General features: G+C 35.9%; 1 protein-coding gene and 1 pseudogene across 1 annotated transcript in view; both read left to right on the top strand.

Moving 5' to 3' along the window:
• LOC109237719 (helicase and polymerase-containing protein TEBICHI) overlaps window positions 1-3,919 on the top strand; it is a 53,264-nt gene extending 49,345 nt beyond the window's left edge. Inside the window, exons 23-27 of the mRNA XM_019404074.1 lie at window positions 747-855; window positions 966-1,103; window positions 1,818-1,914; window positions 2,166-2,240; window positions 2,427-3,919. Of these exons, the coding sequence (XP_019259619.1) occupies window positions 747-855; window positions 966-1,103; window positions 1,818-1,914; window positions 2,166-2,236 (415 nt within the window). The 3' untranslated portion in view covers window positions 2,237-2,240; window positions 2,427-3,919. The remainder of the gene's footprint in view (window positions 1-746; window positions 856-965; window positions 1,104-1,817; window positions 1,915-2,165; window positions 2,241-2,426) is intronic.
• A 5,355-nt stretch (window positions 3,920-9,274) lies between these two features.
• Window positions 9,275-15,883, top strand: LOC109237720 (annotated as a pseudogene).
• The last annotated feature ends 4,789 nt before the right edge of the window (window positions 15,884-20,672 follow it).

Raw genomic sequence — 20,672 nt, forward strand, 5'->3', positions numbered from 1 at the left:
TTTTATACATTCAGGGTCATGTTATTTTTCGTGATGAAGTAGTTCTTGGTACCTCTCTCAAGATAAAAATAAAAAATGGCTGTCATTGCACTCAGGTTGTCAATGCATCAACCGGAGAATGTTCTGCCATATGCACTGATGCAAGTTCTAAGATATTTGGAAGATTTTATAGTAGAAGACAATAAATTATTCTAGAAATCTTTTTATGGATCATTATAATCATCTTTTAGATTTAATATTGTGCTTCTTAGTCTTATTCTCTGTCTCTCTATTTCACTCTCTTTGTTTCTTTCTCTCTCTCCCTCTTTCTCTATCTCCTCTGTATATTACATTTCTTCTTCTCCCATCCCTGAAATCTTCCCATTGCCTTTTCCTTATATCCTTCATGCTCATGAGTCATTACACCCAGGAGTAATATTACTATTCAGTCGTAGATTGACGTTGCCTTGACTTTTGTCAATTCCAGATGTAAATTAGAGAATTCTTGATGTAAATGTGCGAAGATCATGTCTACCATATTGAACATTCATATGTTGCACACAGATTATTGATGGCCATGTTGATCTGCTTAAAACTGTGTGAATGGCTTTGCAACTGTGCCTTCGGTATTAGCTTTATCTGCTTTCTTCCCAAGTTACTCGTTTCTTGTAGTTGGTGCAGTCACACGTTATTACTTTTCGTTACATATACAGCCTTTTGTATTGGTATTTCCTTTAATTGTTGCCATCTTTCTTATTGTGATGCAGTTATATAGAGACCCTCAAGGGACGAAAGCGCTTCTTGGCAAAAATAAAATTTGGAAACAGTAAGGAAAAGTCTAAAGCTCAGAGGCAAGCTGTGAATTCTATCTGCCAGGTAGTTTTGCTTTCTTTTCCACTCTCCTGATCCCTTCCCTTCCTCAATCATTTGCCTTTTCTCTTTTCGCATTCTATCATTGCCTTTTTTGTCTTTATTGCTGTAATTAGGGGTCAGCTGCAGACATTATCAAGATTGCAATGATAAACATCCATTCTGTGCTTGATAACTTTGAGAAGTCTCCGTCCAATTCTACGGTTGATGAAAAGTTTCATGTGCTTAAAGGACGTTGTCGGATCATATTACAGGTAGTTTTCGAGTATTCTCTTCCTGGACAGAAAAATGTTTTACTTGGTTCTTTATCTGTTTTTCAATTATGAGGCTGACAATTCGCATCCCCAATCAGTCCGTTTCTGGTACTCTCAGAAAGCACTTTTTGTCTCTAAAGAAAAAGAGGGATAAAACAGTCAGAATTCTTTTTACAGTAATAGCTTATGTTTTGGTTCAGTTGCTCAGTCACTACTCTCTACTCCTATTTAGGTTGCTTCATTTTGGTATGTCCCGGAATGTCTGACATTTCTATGAGTTGTATTTCCAAAAGTTCAAGAACTCAAATTGGAAAATTTAATATACTTATTTGATCGTTTCAACTAAATATTTTCTTTTATTACACTGATACAGGTGTAGTTGATTTGTAAAATTTTGTGCTTATCAGATGTATCACAATAGTGCCACAGGAGGAACAATTTTCATATTGTTACAATCTTTTTATTTGTTTCCCGTGAACTGAAATATGGTTTGGTTTGGTTAGGAAACATATAGTTGGTTGATTTATAAGGTTTCGATGATGCTATGACGAATTTCATGGTTTTCTGGTTATGGAAGTGCTTAAAATCTCTAATAGGGGGATTAAAAAAAAGTCTATATATTAACTACCTCTTAGTTGCCTGAAGTTATTTGCTTACATTTGCATTTGATGTTGTTCGATTAAAGAATGATCACTTGCTTTGGACATTGCTAAGGTTCACGATGAATTAGTACTTGAGGCTGATCCTTCTGTTGCAAAGGAAGCTGGATTGTTGTTGCAGATGAGCATGGAAAATGCTGTTTCACTTCTTGGTAAGGGATCATATAAACTAAATAGATGCTTGTCTGGATCTTAAGTCCTAGTTTATCTGAGGTTTGTCAACTGGAGGATTTTCTTGGTTGGGGGATGCAGCAGAAGGTCCTCTGATTGATGTAACCTTTGTTAAACTTTTTGGTGGACTAAATGATCTTATGTTGTTCTTTATTGTACTTTCCCTCTTGTATAATTGATATTCTTCTTGAAGAATGCGCTTATTGTAGAACCTATGGTTTTTGTCTGCCAGTCCCACTGCATGTGAAACTGAAGATTGGGAGGACATGGGGATCTTTGGAGGCTTTCCAGGTCATAGAATGAATAGGTTTGTTTCAGTGTGCACATTTGTTGGTAGAGTTTAAAGCTATCAGTTGCTTCATGCTGTTCGAACAGTACTAATTGCGCTCATTTCAAGTAACCTGAAAATTCATGGGTTCTTTTTGTTGTTTCTTCACACTGCTATTTTTATGGTGTTTTAATTTTGACTATTATCTTTATTTTTGTGAAGCAGTATCCTTTCAAACAAGACAGTCTTTGTCTATACTTGACCGGACCAGAGCAAGCAATGATGTTGGCAGGGCAGCGGTATAACTTTATGTGAATTTGCTGCTCATCAAGGTTATAATGTGCTCTAATTGGCGTGTCTCAGAATCTCATGACTTTTGTACAAGCAAAGGTCTCATTGATGGATAAGGTCACTTGACGGAATTGGAAGGACAGAGCAATGGACTTTTCACTTTTATTGACCAAATCTGCCCTTGTTGGTGCTCAGATAAATTTTTGGAACTGTAACATGAAGGAAGTAATATTGTGATGAGGGTACCCGGAACCAAGGTCAGTTTCAATATTTTTGAGGGCATGAGATGTCAAGATTCTGCTGATGAGTTTTTCTTGATTGTCTCCTGAGCATGCTGCTTCACTGTTCTAAGCCCGCAAGCATCTAGATGGGAATGTGTTTAATTACTGGTGATAAGGCTTTTACCTTATTCTCATAGTCTCTCACAGAAAGCGAATACTTAATATACCAGGGGAATACCCACCAAGAGAATCAAGGAGTTGGTCCAAGTGGTGGATGACTTGTAGCGCTTAATACATGATGCCAAAGATTCAAATCGTACTGAAGTCATATTCATCATTCAAGGTTGTGTTGGCCTTGGGCTATGAATCTTGTGGGGTTTGACTCAACCCTCTTTAATCGCACCATGAATGGTTCCTATGTGGTTATTTGTCTCCATGCCCCAGAAGCCAAAAAGCCAAAGGGAAGAATTATTCGAGGAAATAATCATAGGATTTTTAACTGTTTCATTGGCTCAGCCTCAAGTTTAGTCAGTGCAGATCTCCAGGAACATTTCAGAGTTGTATGAATTGCCATAAGATGATATTCAATGTCTTGGGGTGCATTTTCTGCTGTATCTGCCCTGAAATTTGATGCATGTGGAATTGGTCAATGGTCTGTATTTTTGTGTCTCTCACATATGGAGGAACAGCCTGGGACCTGGAAGATCCACATCAGGTCACATTGTTACAAAGGGTACAGATAAATCAATCTGGAGGGGTCTCGAACATACAACTGTGAGCAGCTCTCTTGACAATCGAATTTGGAGATCTGGAGCACCCAGAAAGGCTGTTCTGATTGCTTGGAAGACTTCATTGAAGTTACTGTGATATGTGACATCTAGAGACAAGAGGATTTTGTCATTTGGTTGATGATCCGCCAGAGACTTGGAAAGATGAATTATGACTTAGTGAAAGGATTCTCAATAAAGGCATTCTTTGGTGCATGGATTTAATTCAGTCATTTTTGTCTATGATATCATTCACGGAAAAGACTTTTTGTCTACCTGGTGTGTTTTTAACAGAGAAGTGCATAGATATGATTCTTACACTTCATCTGAATATGTTTGGTGCTCTGCAGAGGAGTTTCTGATGATGCTGAGTTGGAACCAGGTTAATTGATTTCTATTTTTTATGCAATACTTTTAAAAAAAAAAAAGACTGTTGGCATCCGGGAACACCTTAAAATTTGCTCATCCCTCCCACCCCCCGCGCGCGCATTACTGCATGTTTTGATACAAAATTTGCTGTTTTCTTATTAAAAAACTTGAATGAGTGTCATCCAAGAAGAATATTTGAAATTCCTATTGGGTGTGGTAAAGGAATCATTGTGAAGAAAACGGATGTTCTGTTAATCAAACCTCAGCACAACCAAATTCTTGGTTGATATAAGATGTCGCCCCCAGATAAATGCACTTCCTAGAGATAAAAATGAGGTCTTAGTAATAACAATATTTTGGTTGATATCGTGCTACCTAGAGATAAAAATTAAAGTACAACCATGAACTCTATAAGCTGTTTATTTAGCTCATATACACTTGGCTCAGTGGTTGAAGCTTGGAGCGGACATGGGAAATGCTAATGGGATTCTCATAAACACGGAATGTAAGTTATTCGAAGAGTACATATGATAATCATTTATCTTAACACGGTATTGGAAGACCTATTCTTTATTGATCTAGAACTAACCACAAGGTCAAAGTCAAATAATTAAAGTTCTTCAATGGACATCCAAAGGTCTGTAAATTTTGCTCCGAAAACTCATTGAAATTAGTAGAGTACATTTGTCATGGTCTAAGAAGTTGTTTTAATGACATTGTTTGGCAATTTAAATGAATTAGAGGGGAAAGCGAAAATTGACTCCTCGACGTGATTACATCAAGCACCTGAAAATACTTTGGAATTAATGTTGGGTGCAAAATGCGCACACAAACCAGCATACTCGGATAAAATGCTAAATATTTTCACGCGATTATTAAGTATGTACGTGGCAACGACACGATTTCCCTTGGAAGCTTTTCTTAGTGTTAACGAGATTCAACAATATAAATATATATATATATATATATATATATATATATATATATATGTATGTATGTTTGTATTTAAATTACTTATATTTATGTGCGATATAATTATTTTTGGAGAAAAAGAACTCAATGCACGACCCTTGGCCAATGTGCTTCTGCCAAACCGGCACGACGTACAAGGAAGGCTCAACCCTTATAACAAAATCAAAGATGGGTATATTTTGGACCTCCAAAATAAACGATCAAAACAAGCTGAACCTTTTGGGCGAGTATATTTTGGTGTTAGGAAAGTTCCGTACAGTTTATCTTTTTAGAAAATGTAATGTTGATTGTTTATAGGTTGAAGTGATGCAATCAAAATTCTTTAAAGCATCCAACCTTTGAAAATGGGTGGCTGGGCTTTAGCATTCATTACACCTGTCATCCGGAGAAGAAATTTAAGAAAAAGAAGAGAAAGAATAAAATAAAGAGAAAAAGAAAAAAGAAAAAATAAATATATTTAATGAAAGAGATGTTGAAAAAGTAAAATTTAAATATTCGAATTAGGTCTCAACGAGCGAATCGGTGTTTTACTACCAATCACAAGTTTCATGTTCAACACAGTATTCATACGGGAAATTTTGATCAAAGAGTTCTTTATCAACCGCCATCTACTTCAGAGATCCCTACGGAAATCTTTTTCAAATACAAAAATTCAGTATCTTCCCCCATTAGTGAATTAGACAGGATTCCTTTGTCCAGAATAAAAAAGTGGTGGGTCAATTTTCAGAAATTTCATCGTAAATGTGAAATACTTATATAAAAAAAAATGCGGGAGAGATAAAAAAGATGCAGGGTCGTTTGTCTGCTTGGCTAGTCAAGCATGGGCTAATTCATAGATCTTTGGGCTTTGATTACCAAGGAATAGAGACTTTACAAATAAAGCCCGAGGATTGGCATTCCATTGCTGTCATTTTTTATGTATATGGGTACAACTATCTCCGCTCTCAATGTGCCTATGATGTAGCGCCTGGCGGGCTGTTAGCTAGTGTGTATCATCTTACGAGAATAGAGGATGGTGTGGATCAACCAGAGGAGGTATGCATAAAAGTATTTGCCTCCAGGAGGAATCCTAGAATTCCGTCTGTTTTCTGGGTTTGGAAAAGTGTGGATTTTCAAGAACGAGAATCATATGATATGTTGGGAATCTCTTATGATAATCATCCACGCTTGAAACGTATCTTAATGCCTGAAAGTTGGATAGGATGGCCCTTACGTAAGGATTATATTGCCCCTAATTTTTATGAAATACAAGATGCTCATTGAATGATAAGAAAGCTATTTCCACTTAGACAATTTCAGATATTCAAGGATTGCACGTTCTGTTCTAGATTAAGCAGGTCTAATTTAGGGAATTATCGATAGGCTAACAAAAAAAGACAATTAGGGATTCATTGGAATTCTCACATTTATTTGGAAGATACTTATTTCGGATGGGTCACACCAATAGGATGAACCAAATGAGTTCTGCATCATGAACTTTGTACTGCGCACATTACTTAGACGGGTTCTAGAAAGGCATATAGGAAGGAATGGAGAAATCCGGAATGAAGAAATCGAATATGAAAGAAAAGACAAAGAAATGAGAGAACATCTAAGCTGAATCTTGTCTATTTCAACCCCCCTAGATTCGGATTCGACTTTTGAGCCTTTCAACAATTAACCAATTTAACCTTTTGAATATGTATTCCGTATTCAAATTCGGTTGAACGAGAGGAGAAAAAAAAAGAGGAGATAGAATCCAATTCTTTTAGATACTTTATCTAAGAAACTCTACCCATCTAGAACATAGATGGGGTATATCTCGCCAAACTGGATAAAGCTATTATTCTAATTTCTTCACTTGAATCATAATTACAAGAATCTAGATTTGAGTATCGTGTCGTAAGAAAAAAAAATGAATCGGAAAAAAAGATTTCTTTTTTTATTGAATTGAACGTGTTCATTCATTTTGACTACTTTAGCATATTTTCTCATACTAATTTCTACTCTACCTTCCCGGAGTTCATTCTCCGGGGAACTCCATTTAAATTATTCTGGTGGACTCTTTCCAATCTACTTCCTTTATGATTTCGTTCGAAATCATATAAAGACAATTCCTATTTGATATAGCTATTTGTGCAAGTATTTTACGGTTAAGAAGCAACTGTCTCTTGTACAGATTGTGTATTAATCTACTATAACTATAGGATATTCCCCTTTCGCGAATTACTGCGTTTATCCGAGTGATCCACAAACGACGAAAATCTCTCCTTTTCCTATCCCTATCCCGATGAGACGAAACTAAAGCTCTTATTTTCTGTTGAGTAATTGTTCGAGTAAGCCTTGAATGAGCCCCTCGAAAGCTTGATGCAAATAAACGAATTTTTTTTCTACGTCTCCGAGCTATATATCCTCGTTTAATTGCTTGCCATCCATCATCCAGGAGGCTATATTCCAGTTTGAAATAGTTTAGGTAGGGGTGTTCATAAAAATCCGAAAAACCGAACTAAATCAAACCGACCAAAAAAACTGACACGTTTTGGTTTGGTTTGGTTTTGGTTTTGAATTTTAAAAACCGATCAAATTTGGTTTGGTTTTGGTTTTAATCAGAAAAAATCGGAAAAAAAAACGAACCAAACCGACTATAGGAGTAGCTATTTCAAATTTATTATTACACCTATATATATGTATATTTTTATACAAAGTTTCAAAAATTTAATTGTAAATGTTAATAGTTGCACTTTTAGTATAGTTCTTTACCTTTACATTCTAGTTTGATTGGTAGTTTTCTTTTGTTAAGTGTAAGAATCCATTTCGTGTTAAAAATAATATATTTTTAATTGAGTCCATAAATTATTCATCACTATTTGATTCAACTATCATCAATATATCTTGGTAAATAATAGATTTCTCAAAGAAAAATTGATTTGATAGTGTTACGTTGAAAATATGGTCGCCGGAATATGTGTTTGGTAGTGTATGTCTTATATTTAAGAAAAAACCGACAAATAACCAAAAGAACTGAAAACCCGTCATAAACCGAATCGAGAAAAATCGATTTAATTGGTTTGGTTTGGTTCTAATATTTGAAAAACCGACTTACTTGATTTGATTTCTTTTAAGGGAAAAACCGATCCAAACCGAACCATGGACACCTCTAAATTTAAGGGGTAATAGGTCCCCAACATAATTTAAGGGTGCAAAAGCAAATTCGACACAAGCAAGGAGGTTTTTATGCATTCTCTTCCCCTCATTAAAACTTAGCTAACTTGATTATAAAATCAACTGTAAAATATAGTTAAAAAAAAGAAGAAAAAGGAAGAAATCGCCAAAACCTCGCTTAGAGCCTGTTTGGAAAGCCACCTTGGAAATGGATTTGGGTGTAATTGGGTGTAATTACACAATTTGGCATGTTTGTTTGATCAAGTAATTACTTGGTCAGCATGGAATTGGTGTAATTGGAGGGGTGTAATTACACTCTCCAATTCTCAAGGGGAGGTGAGAATTGGTGGTAATTACACTGTGTAATTACAAGGTTGCTTTTTAGTTTCTTTATTTTTCATTTTTATTTTAATGTATTTTCTTTATAACTTTTTATTTCTATCATTTTAATTTTTTAATTTTATTTTTACTTTTTAATTTCTTTTGAAATTTTAAATATATTTTTCTTTGTACATTATTTATCTTTTATTTCTCCATCTTTACTTCTTGTGATTCCATGTAATTGCTTATATTTTATCTTTTTTTTTATTTTATTATTCTATATTTTTCAACTACACCTCCTAATATTAAAAATAATGAGTCACTAATAACTTGGCATATAATGAATGATGCAATTAAAGTGGAATTCCGTTGTTGAATTTGGTTATAAACTTATCATGTTTCCTAATCTTAAGTTGCAGTGGGACTTACTATTATTATGTTGGAATTTGACATATGTTAAACTATTTTTTTTTATTTATGAAATTGTGATATATTCATGGTTCCAATTTACTTGTTTTAGTAGTATTGGTTCACATTGTATGTTGTTCATTTTTTAGTTAGAATTGATAGATTAGTTTTGTCAAACATTTGAATAATGTTATGACACTATATTTATAAATATTAATTTATTTTATCAATTATGAATTCCATGATGTTCTTACAAAACGTATATTTAGTTTTTGTAAGTATCTAAACTAAATATTATTAATTTAAAAATATGTATATAAATTATTTTTTAAATATATATTCACGAAAAAAATATACATCTTAAATATCAAATATAATATCATTTATACTTGTAAAAATTTATATGCTTTATTATATTTATTTGTAAGTTTGATAATTACTTAATTTAAAATTTAATCTAACTGTGTAATTATACTTGTGCAACCAAACAGTAAACTTATAATTACACTGTAATTATACTATGACAACAGGTCATCGTAATTAGGCAACTGTGTAATTAGTAGGCTGGTAATTACACCAATTCCAATTACAGGGTGGCTTTCCAAAATCGCCATCACTGTAACACCTGTTAAGTTCTCCCGCCCTTTTTGTCTCTGTTTCATACATACAAGACGGAACCCTAATCCATTTTTCGATTTTTATTAAATAAATTTTTAGATTGTAAATTGGGTTGTTAGTGTACGTTTATCATTAATATTTTGAGTTCTCAACTTATCTAATGCAGGTTGTTGAAGATGGTTGAAACACTTTTCGAAGATATATTTACTGTTACTCAAAAGGATCCTGATGGTAAAAAATTTGACAGAGGTATGCCCGAATTAGTCTATTTATGCTCTGTAAACAGTTAGTAATCGAATGAATTTTGAAATCCGAGCCAACACGCAACCTGTAGATGTGAATGTTGATGCAGCAAGTTTGAATTAATCTACTAGACTTTTTACCATTGCAATTCTTATTTATGACGGTGGTGTCCACACAAGCTTGCGCGCATCTTGATTATTTCAAACCGGGTTCCTGCTACCCGGTAAGGTACCGGGTGACTCTGCGCACCAAAGCTTGTTCAGAAGGGAGGAAATCACCTAGTGTTTTGTTTCGGCTGGGATATGAAACTAATAGCCTGTTTTGGCCAAGCTTTTTTTTGGGCTAAAAGTGCTTTTTTGGCAAAAAATTGAGGTGTTTGGCCAAGCTTTTAGAAGGAAAAAAAGTGCTTTTGAGGAGAAGCAGAAGCAGTTTTTGAGAAGCAGAAAAATGTAGCTTCTCTCCAAAAGCACTTTTCTGAGAAGCACTTTTGAGAAAAATACACTTAGAAGCAGTTTTCAAAAGCTTGGCCAAACACTAATTGCTGCTCAAAAGTGCTTTTCAAATACTGATTCTCACCAAAAGTACTTCTTTGAAAAGCACTTTTGAAAAAAACACTTCTAAAAAAAATAAGCAGATTTTAGAAGCTTGGCCAAACTGGCTATTACCTTCTCCTCCCACTTTGTTTCCTGATATTTAAGTGGAGAAGGGTAGAGGTGCGGACTTATTATCCATTGAGTTTCGAACAGTACACCACTTGCCGTCGGTGATTTCTTAGTTGCCAAAAGAATAATTAGGAGATATAAAAAGGTTAAAGAAAAAGAAGGTGGTATTTAGAAAACTAGTCTTGTTGCCTGGCCTTTAATAAGAAAAAGGAAAAGAGGAAAAAGTAATCATGTAGTTGACTGTAAATGCTCCAGATGAATTGTGATAAAGTTTTGTGCCTCTGTAATGGCTTTCTTAATCATACGGCGGACTGAGGAAGTAATAAAATATAATGTTAGTGCAGTTTTCTTGGCAAAACCGATTTGTGGCATATGACGGACGGACTAAATCTGGTTTATTGTTGGCACCATAAATTATTGAACTGCAGTAACACTTCTTTTCTGCAAATGATGTGATCTAATATCATGTGCATTTTTTAGTTAATCGCATTGAAGCACGGAGTGAGCAGTTTGATATGTACATGCTGTTGGATGTGAACACTGAGATATATCCTATGCGCGTCAAAGAGAAATTTAATTTATGATGGTTTTAGCATCTACTTTGAACTTGGATGGGACACCAGATACAGGTTATTTCATTGAGGTAATTTGCTGTAATGATTTGTCTATCCTTCTAGATTTGCAATAGTGCTACCTGACTGATATAATTCTAATTCTGTGATTTATATAATCATAAAGATGGTATCTGAAGTAACTTGAAGTGTCAGAGATATTCCTACACAGTAGGCCTTACTAGTCAAACTGCATTAGAAAGATTAAGAAAAGAAACTGAAAGCAATAAATCTAGTCAAATGTGAGAGTTTTAACTTACAACGATGAATCACTTTCATCAAGTAATAAACATCAAGTGCCTTTCTAAACTTGTCCAATGTATGTATATACCTTTTTTCAAAGAAAACAACTTGCTATATACTGGCATTTGGAATGTACTGTTTTTTCATTTGAAGGAAAAAAATATATATCTGAAATAAGTGAGCGGGCCCTTTTAAGAAAATATTTTAGTTCTGTAACCTTGTCTATCTGGAAGTGTTTTTTGAAATTTTATTTGCTAGACAACTAGTGTATTAACTAGAACTAGAAACTAACGAAAATATCAACTTTTTGTGTCTGTTTTTATGGGTCATCGGATACATTTTTGTTCCACAGAGCCGTGGTCTATTAAAAATTGGGAGAACCTGTGTACAAGCTGTATGCCAAAAAAAAAGAGAATCTACACCAGAATATTGTTCTCAACAAAAAGAGGCCCAATTCTCAATACAAATAGGAACCTCATGAGTACACACAAAAAAAAAAAAAAAAAACTAAAAACAAAAGACTACTTTGCAACTTCACAAAATCTTTTTCCAACCCTTCAAATGCCCTTCTATTTCTCTCTTTCCAAATAACCCACATAATTGCCAGGGGGCAACACACATGCCCTTGGCCTTCTCTTCCCCCTCCTATGTGCCCAACTATGCAATGCCTCCTTCACTATGCCCGGCATCATCCATTGCTCCCCAAACAAATTAAGGACCACTCTCCACGAACGACTTGCCACTTGACAATGCAATGGGAGATGATCTACATTTTCGCCCGAGCTTTTGCACATGAAGCACCAGCTAACATAGGTGATCCTCCTTTTTCTCAAATTTTTCGCTGTCAAAGTCACTCCGCTCGCCGCCAACCATGCAAAGAAACACACCTTTCTTGGTACTTTAGGAATCCAAATAGAGCAGCGAGGGAAAATATGTTCTTCTCTCCCTAATAACCTCTTATAAAAAGACTTAACAGTGAATAATCCATCTCTACTCTCTCGCCATCTCCATACATCCAACATAATGTTCGGTGTATCCAACCCCTATAATATCTCCACCAAATTGTGGAATTCTTCCATCTCCTAGTCCTGTAAGTTTTTCCTGAATCTCAAATCCAATGAACTACCCTTCATGAGACCTATCAATTTGTTGAACTGTCATCTTTTTTTGGCAAGATACTCTATATGAATTAGGAAAGGCTTCCCTCAATTCATTCTCACCGCACCACTTATGCGCCCAAAAACTAATCCTGCTTCCATCCCCAACCCTAAAAGAAATGTGTCCCATGAAGGCTTCCAACCCCTTCATAATACTTCTCCATAAACCACACCCAGATGGTGTTGTTATATTTTTGGTCCTCCAACCCCCTTCGATAATACCATATTTTCCCGCTATCATCCCCTTCCAAAATGCATTCTCCTCCACCCCAAATCTCTATATCCACTTCCCTAGCAAAGCTTTATTGAAAATCTTGAGATCTTTCACTCCGAGTCCTCCCCATTCCTTTGGAGAAGTGACAACCCTCCAATTTCTTCGACATAATAAAATCCGGGGAGTCCCAATTCACTTGATCATAAGCTTTCTCAAGGTCCAACTTACAAAGAATTCCCAGGTCTCCTTTCTTCTTTCTAGAACCAACCACTTCATTCGGCGCCGGTGCTGCATCCAGATCCTGTTTACCTTCCATGAATGCATTTTGAGAAGTGAACACCGTCTCATCCAAAACCTTTTTCAGTCTGTTGAAAAGCACCTTAGAAATAATCTTATAGATGCTTCCTACCAGACTAATTGGTCTATAATCCTTGATACTCGTTGCTCCTTCCTTCTTTGGCACAATGGCAATGAATGAAGCGTTAAGGCTTCTCTCGAACTCTCCAGAATCTTGGAAATCCGCAATGGTCTCCATCAACTCACCCTTAACTATCCTCCAACATTGTTGGAAAAAGCTAACGTGAATCGATCCGGTCCTGGAGCCTTATCTCCCGCACAACTCACCACTTCCTCCCTCACCTCCTCTTCTATTGCCCTTTCCAACCACTCTCTCATCCCCTCCCCTATTTGACTAAACACTTTCCTCACCTCCTCCTCTTCTTATTGTATAGGTTCTGATGTGTGGTTCATTGGTTCCAAAGTGATTGGCAGGACAAACAGATTGTATCTGCCAGTGAAGGGTATAATCATTTGATGTTGCCGTGTGCTGGATTTTATTCCCATTCACCACTGAAGGATCCATCTATAGTGTTATTTGTATGATAATGAAATGTTGTTGTTCCTTGGACTGTCCTTAGGATTTCCTTAGCTTTTGAGAAAGCAAGAGAAAGTGAAATCCAGGAAAAAGGAGGCCAAAATGGATAAGTATGGGAAGAAACCACTATGACATATGTGAGAATTTCTGTCATATGTAGGAGTAATGAATGCTACATAGCTATAAGTTCTGAGCATCCAGGGAAAGAAAACTTGCGTTTCATTTGTTATATGTAAGATGGCCTTTGATTTTATGCATTTTGCTATTTGTATGTTCGTTAAAGCTTGCTCTTTTAACATCTATGGATGTTTTTGGTTCATGTGATTTTTTCTCAAAGGTAATACGCAATCTCAATTGTTGTCAAATCCAGTAAACTGGGGAACCAAAACAAATTTGGTAACATAACAGAATTATCTTAACATCTTTCAGTTCGTGTTTGCTTTAAAGGATTTCCTTAAACTTGACTTTATGGGTTGTCGAACCAAAATAGAAAATAGTGCCGAAGTCTTCAGTTTTGAAATTAGTCCCCAAAACAAAACTGGAAAACCCATCTTCCGGTCATTTAACTCCCTAAACACATGACACACAAATATTCTTTAAAGACTTGAGGCAACTATGATTTCATTCATAACGAAGCACATCAAGATCTTTCAAGTCTCTTTTGTGACAAATGTCGTCTTTTTGTCATGAATGTTTTAAACTGTTACATTTATTAAGTTTTCTTTGGCATGTTTCCTCATCTTTAAATTGCTATGGAGCTTCCTTTCGATGTCTTTCCGTTAGTCCTTTGTGATACTTTCTTCACCACTGAATACATAACACCCCCTTGTGTTTTCAATATCTAGGCCTGTAACTAATAATTTCCTTCACCGTTTGAAATATACATTTGGTTTACTCATAACAGTGTACTAAGGAAATGATTTTTCGTGTATTTAATAATACACATGGTCTCGGAATCAATGTAAATGTTTCGAAAAATAGAAAATGATAGAAGCAAAAGATCCATATGGCTATAACAACTAGTTGGGTTAAGGTTTATTCATGAGGATACCCTTAGATCTAGTGTTTGTTAGTAGGTCTTTAGTTTATGATGGAGATCTGTATGTTGGTAGAAAATATAGAGAGCCTTTGATGGGGATCCATATAGTTGAACCCCAAGTCTCCAACTAGCTTGTGATTGAGCGTACTTGTGGCTCTAAAGTATGTTTTTAAGAAAAAACTTCCTTTGAAGTCTTTAATATGTCAAATATTCTCCCATTCTTCCAACCTACACTATCAAGATAATTGGAACTCCCAAGAATAACCATTTCATACAAAAGATGACGTGGCCAAAGTTGAAAAGATACTTAAAGACTTCTGTTTGATAACTTAAATATCTTAAGGCGGCTTAGAGCTAACATCTAACACTATTTTCTAGCCGAATGCTTGTATGGCCTTCTTTCTTTTTCTTCGTTTTTTCTTTTACCTTTTTTATCTGACTGTCTGGTGGTGAAACTCTTAGAAATCCTGTTGATATTGCAACCTGATGACAGGGTAACAAGAAATCACTTGCTGATAAGTTCGAATATGTCATGCTTGGGAAGCTATATAGGATCTCAGAGGAAGGTTCAGGAAAGCATGTTAAAGCGTATGTTTGGATAACTTTGTCTTATATAATTAATCTGATATTCAATTCCATGAACTAAATTTATATTTCTGACATGTTCTTGCCTTATCATTTGTGCAATACTGTCACACTTTAGCAATATCTGCTTTGCTTCTTGTTTCCGAGTGCTGATATGGAATAAGCTTAGATTGACTTCTTAGGTCTCCTAAGATTAGTTTCTAAATGCCATTTCCATTGGTTTGTGTAACTTGTTTTTTAGCACTGTAGTTCTTCTATTGCATTTAATCGTGGAGTATAAATGTACTCTCCTATACTTGGTTTTTTTTCTGTTTGTGCTAGAAATTTTGCCTTTTTCCCCCTCTTATTGTTAAATATCTTTCAGTTTTAACTTTTCAAGTTAGTGTTTGGGAGTTGTCTATGTTCTGGTCATTGTGACCAAGTGATTTACTGTTTTTCTATAAGCCAGCAAGAATTTTATTAATATAACAATGGATTTACTGGTTTTCGTTGCTGTTCAGAGACATTTTTGTTTCATTTGGAGGACTTCTGATGCAGCTGAGAGGAGATCCATCCATCGCAGCTAAATTTGAGCTTGACCAGAAGCTGTTCCTTCTCCTAAGGAAGGTTTGATGTAAAGAGTTGGTAATAATAACCCAATTTTAACTTTTAAAGGAGATGGAGTATTTGTAAGCTAAGCTACTGGCACGTTATATATCGTGTAAGGGGCGCAGTTTCAACTTTCAAGGATACAAAAGAATGTAACTGAGATAATAATGGAGACCAAGGAACCGAGCTCCATTTATGTTGTTAAGGTGTGGGAACCTAATGTGCAGTTATGATCCTTGTATCTGGTGAAATTAAAGAAAAAAATATTTTCCTACTAGTATTCTGGGATGAACAAAATTAGAACTCATATCAACTGGTAATATAGTTGCAGTCCATGAATGAACTGTTATTATCACGAGCCTTGTGTGTTTGAACATCTTCCTATTTGCATTTTATATTTGGATACCTATATGAGATAGAAGCGCGATTGAATAAATTTATAAGAACTGCTTGTGTTATATCTTCATTGTATGTAAGGGTGGCAAAATGGTTAAAAGAAAACAGTTAACCACCCATATTATCCATTAAAAAATGGGTTGGATAATCAACTTTTTAAAAACGGATTAAATATGGATAAGAACCATATTATCCATTTAGAAAATGGATAACCAATGAGTAACCAATGGATAACCAATGGGTCTAACTTTTATATTTGTAAAGCTTCAAATTGGGGGTTCCTCAAGTTAGGGAGACTAAGAGTTCTCCCAAAAGTGATCATATACAAGAAGTCATGGATAATATGGGTAACCCGTTTTTTATCCGTATAAAATATGGGTCGAGTCGGATAATTGATCCGTTTTTTATTACCCGTTTTCGATCCGAACCATATCCGACCCGACCCGTTCGTCTGCCGCTCCTAATTGTATGCATTAGGAGGAGGTTGCTACAGACTTGAAACCAAGTGAAACAAATATAATCTGATTCTCAGAAATGTGTACTAGGGTGAAAGAATATCTGAATGCTTGGGCTTCCCAATAACATAAACAGTTGTGTTCCAAGTTGTAAAAGTTAAAAGGGACAGTGCAAACTAAAAGAAACTTTGCATATATTTGGTGTGTAAAATACAAAGAACTCTCACCTACCCAACCAAGAATGATTCTATGTTCGAATTTGACCGACTATTTGTGTAAAGAATCCATTTTTGTAACTGATGTTTGGACCAGTTTGTGTGAACCTTGGTCAAAGAACCTGAAATTTTCAAGGTGTTACTCCTATGCCTCCTCAGTCCCACTGAGTGTTGTAAGTGAGATTCGAACTTAGAATCTTCAAGCTGTTACTCCTATGTCTCAGCCACTCAAGGACGAGGTATCTAATAGACATAACCTTTTTTTTCTTTCTTTTTGGAATACAGATACCTACCTAAGCTAGAGGGTGATCATTCATTCACCTTGCACCTGTGAAATCTGTTCTGGTATAAATAGGTTGTTGTTGCTTAGCCAAGCATGAATTATCCTTATTGTTTGATAAATGGCTCACATTTACCCTCCGTCCACCTATCAGTCTAAAAACATACACCACGTCCACCTATCAGTCCAAAAACACACATCACATGCAATTTCCACGTACAGTAATTGGACTTATCAAAGTATGAGTACCATCTGACTATACCAAATCTCCATATTTGTGTTGATCCACCCCAGCAAGATAAGTAGTATTCAATGCATTAGTGAGTTGTGAGAAGTAGCAATGGTTTTAGCTAGTGCGTCTCCATCTTCTTCCATCACTATGATAGATTGCACAAAATAGTAAAAGACCAGTAATATTTTCCATTAAAACATACATACATTAACCACATATGTTGTAATACCAACTATTTCCATTAACACCGAGATGCATACATTATTCTTGATTAACCGTGATCAAAACACAAAGTACTTGCATAACGTCATACATTATTACACGAAACGCAGCATGCAACAATTACATAAGGACGACTAGACTTCCTCCATATTAATTATTTTTCAGCTAGTGCTTGAGCTGCGTTTTGAAAAGGAACCAGGGCAGTCTGATCGTCCAAAATGAAATGACAAAACGGTTTATCTCCTGGCTTAATGTTGAGCAATAAAAAGGGCAATGCCTTAGGGTTCATGGCTACAGTTTCCTCATCATAGAGTGATACTGCATTAACTTTTGTTCTATCAGAACCTAGCATTGACACCATCGTGACTATAATGTACTGCATATGGGTAAGCCACTTCAATTTGTGACGTACGACGCCTTTGCCATTTGCTTTTTCCTTCACTTCTTCAGTGGTATATGTTTGCCTCTGGAGTTTCCTTCTCTACCTTGGCTGAAGTTGCTAATATCTGGTTAGTCCTCAAGCGGGATGAGATGAAATCAACCATTGATTCCAAAAACGTGGCACAGTATTTGATCACCTCTTCCATGGACGCTAGCTCCTTGCACATTTTGATTGTTTTCTTAATCATTTTAGCAACTTCTGCGTCCTTATTGATGGAAAAGTGATTAAGAATTTCCTCAATTTTTTCCAATGAGAAAAGGATGGAATCTACAATTTTGCGAGGCAAAATAGAGCTGGGTTGTAGTTTTTGAGAGACGGAATATTAATCTTTTTACCTCGATGTAAATCTGAAGTAAGGGGTGACTAGGTGATTTTCATAAATGTCTTTCTTAGTAGAAATATTATTCGATGAACCCACTCCCCATGGTTGGCGTAATTTATGAAGATCTTTCTTAGTAGCACTATTATATGACGAGCCCATTCCCCATGCTTGACGTAATTTGTGAAGATCTTTTCTACTAGCACTGTTACACGAAGAACCTACTCCCCATGGTTGGCGTAATTTGTGGAGATCTTCCTTAGTAGCACTGTTATACTATAACGACCCGATCGGTCGTTTTGATCAATGGCATTCCATTCGATGGTTTAAGGTCTTGAATAGCTTCATATGATGTATTAATATTTGCATACATGGATGGTTTTGATTTTTGGGAAGTTCGGGATTGATTCAGAAGAGTAATTCTCAATTTGAAAGCTTTAAGTTGCAAGTTGACCAAGGTTTGACTTTTGAGTAAACAACCTTGGATCCACATTTTGATAATTCCGGTAGGTTCGTGTGAGGACTTGTACGCACGTTTGGTTAGGGTCTCGGGATGACTCGAGGACACTTCGGGGCTTAATGTGGAATATTGAATTTTGAAGTTAGAATTATGAAAATTCTTTGTATTTGATTCTTGAATTTAGATGTTATTTTGATGATTCGAGCTTATGAACGAATTCCTATGATGTTATTTCACTTGTGTGGATGTTCGGATTGGAGCCCGAGGGGCTCGAGTGAGTTTCACACAGTTTTTGGCATAGCTGGGAATTTCTGGTGCTGCAAACCTCGCATTTGCGAGAGTCCGTTTGCAAATCCGAGCCTCACATTTTCGAGTGCTAGCTTGCATTTGCGAAGTTGGGAACTGGGCCGCTTCGCATTTCCGAAGTTTTGGTCGCTTTTGCGAGTCGGTCGGGCTTTGCATTGCGAAGCTTGTGTCGCAATTGCACACTGGTGAGGGATGAACAACTTCGCATTTGCGAAGCTTGGTTCGCTTTTCTGAGGGGCTGGTCCTTCGCAAATACGAGGGCTTAGTCGCATTTGCGACATCTGAGAGGCTCAAACACTTTTCGCAATTGCGATCAGTGGTTCGCTTTTGCGAACAAGAGTTCGCAATTGTGATTTCTGCAGCTGGGTGTAAGGTTGGGATTTCGGGACTTAAGCTCAGTTTACTCCATTTTTTAGGCCTAGGTTCCACATAGAGGTGATTTTGGATAGCCTATTTCTTCCCAACTTCATAGGTTAGTAATTTTAACTTTTTTTTTTTGTTCAATTTCCATTACTTTTCATGGATTTTCTATATTAAATCTAGAATTTTATAGAATAGAAACGAGGGTTTTGGGTAGAGATTTAGGATTTTGTAAACTTGAGATTTAGATCTCAATTTAAGGCTGGATCTTGAAACAAACTATATTTGGACTCGTGGGGTTATGAGTCAACGGAATTCGATGTCGATTTTGGATTTAGACCATGTGAGATGGGATTGGCTTGTGTTGACTTCTGAAATTTTATCAAAGAATGGACCTTTATTGATTGAGGATGATTCTTTTAGCATTGTTTGACTTTTTAAGATGATATTTGACTAGGTTTTTATCGTTTTGAGGAGTATTCCTAAGGAAGCTGATATTAGGCGGTGAAATTCGTTCCGGAATGAGGTAAGTATCTTGCCTAGATTTGTTGCGAGAATTTTTTTTAATAAATAATACCGTTTGCTACATGGGGGGGGGGGGGGGTGTTACATATGCGAGATGACTAGCGTATATGCATGTGCCAGGGTTATCCATGCTCGAGGTAGATTATATACTTCCGTGTGCCTTATTGAATTTTATAATTTCCTTGAGTTATGTCTTACTTGATTTCAGTGATAACATGACTATAAATATCCATTCTAGAGACCATGTTATGGCTTATTACAAATTAAATGAAAACGATGGACTATTTGTGAGATTATTGATGTACTAAATTTGGTAGTAGCAATACCTATATCATGAACAAATATCTTTATCCGTTATTCTTGAGGTAGTTGGGTTCTATTTTATGCTGAAGATCATATTTAAGTTTTGCTTGAGGTACTTGAACACTATGGATTTTGAAATATTGGCTCGCCTATTGGTGCAAAAGTTATGTTTTTCTCTCACATGGAGTATTATGCTTAATCCCTCTTCTTGATGTTGTTTATGCGTCCTACCTTGTTTGATACTATTATATATATGCTCTGTAAGGAAGAGTGTATTGCACGAAGGGTGTTTCCGTACTTGTGAGAAAGAGTGATTTATGCACGAAAGGTGTTTCCGTATTTCTTGATATTATTATTGGACGAAAGGTGTTTCCGTGCTTGGTGAAGAAGAGCGATTATTATATTGGCACGAATGGTGTTTCTGTGCTAGTGAGGATGAGAGTTCATAGCACAAAGAATGTTTCCGTGCAGGCGAGGATGAGAGACATGCATTATATTGTGTTATCTTTCCCTCACGTATACATTCATGCTTTCTTTCCGGAGTTGTTATTATTGAACCTATGCTTTTATCTTGTTTGTTGTTGTTACGTCTATGCATTCTATCACATTTTTCATTACTTCGTCTGTGCCTT

This window comes from Nicotiana attenuata, unplaced genomic scaffold (genome assembly GCF_001879085.1).
Source record: "Nicotiana attenuata strain UT unplaced genomic scaffold, NIATTr2, whole genome shotgun sequence".
Taxonomy (NCBI): domain Eukaryota; kingdom Viridiplantae; phylum Streptophyta; class Magnoliopsida; order Solanales; family Solanaceae; genus Nicotiana; species Nicotiana attenuata.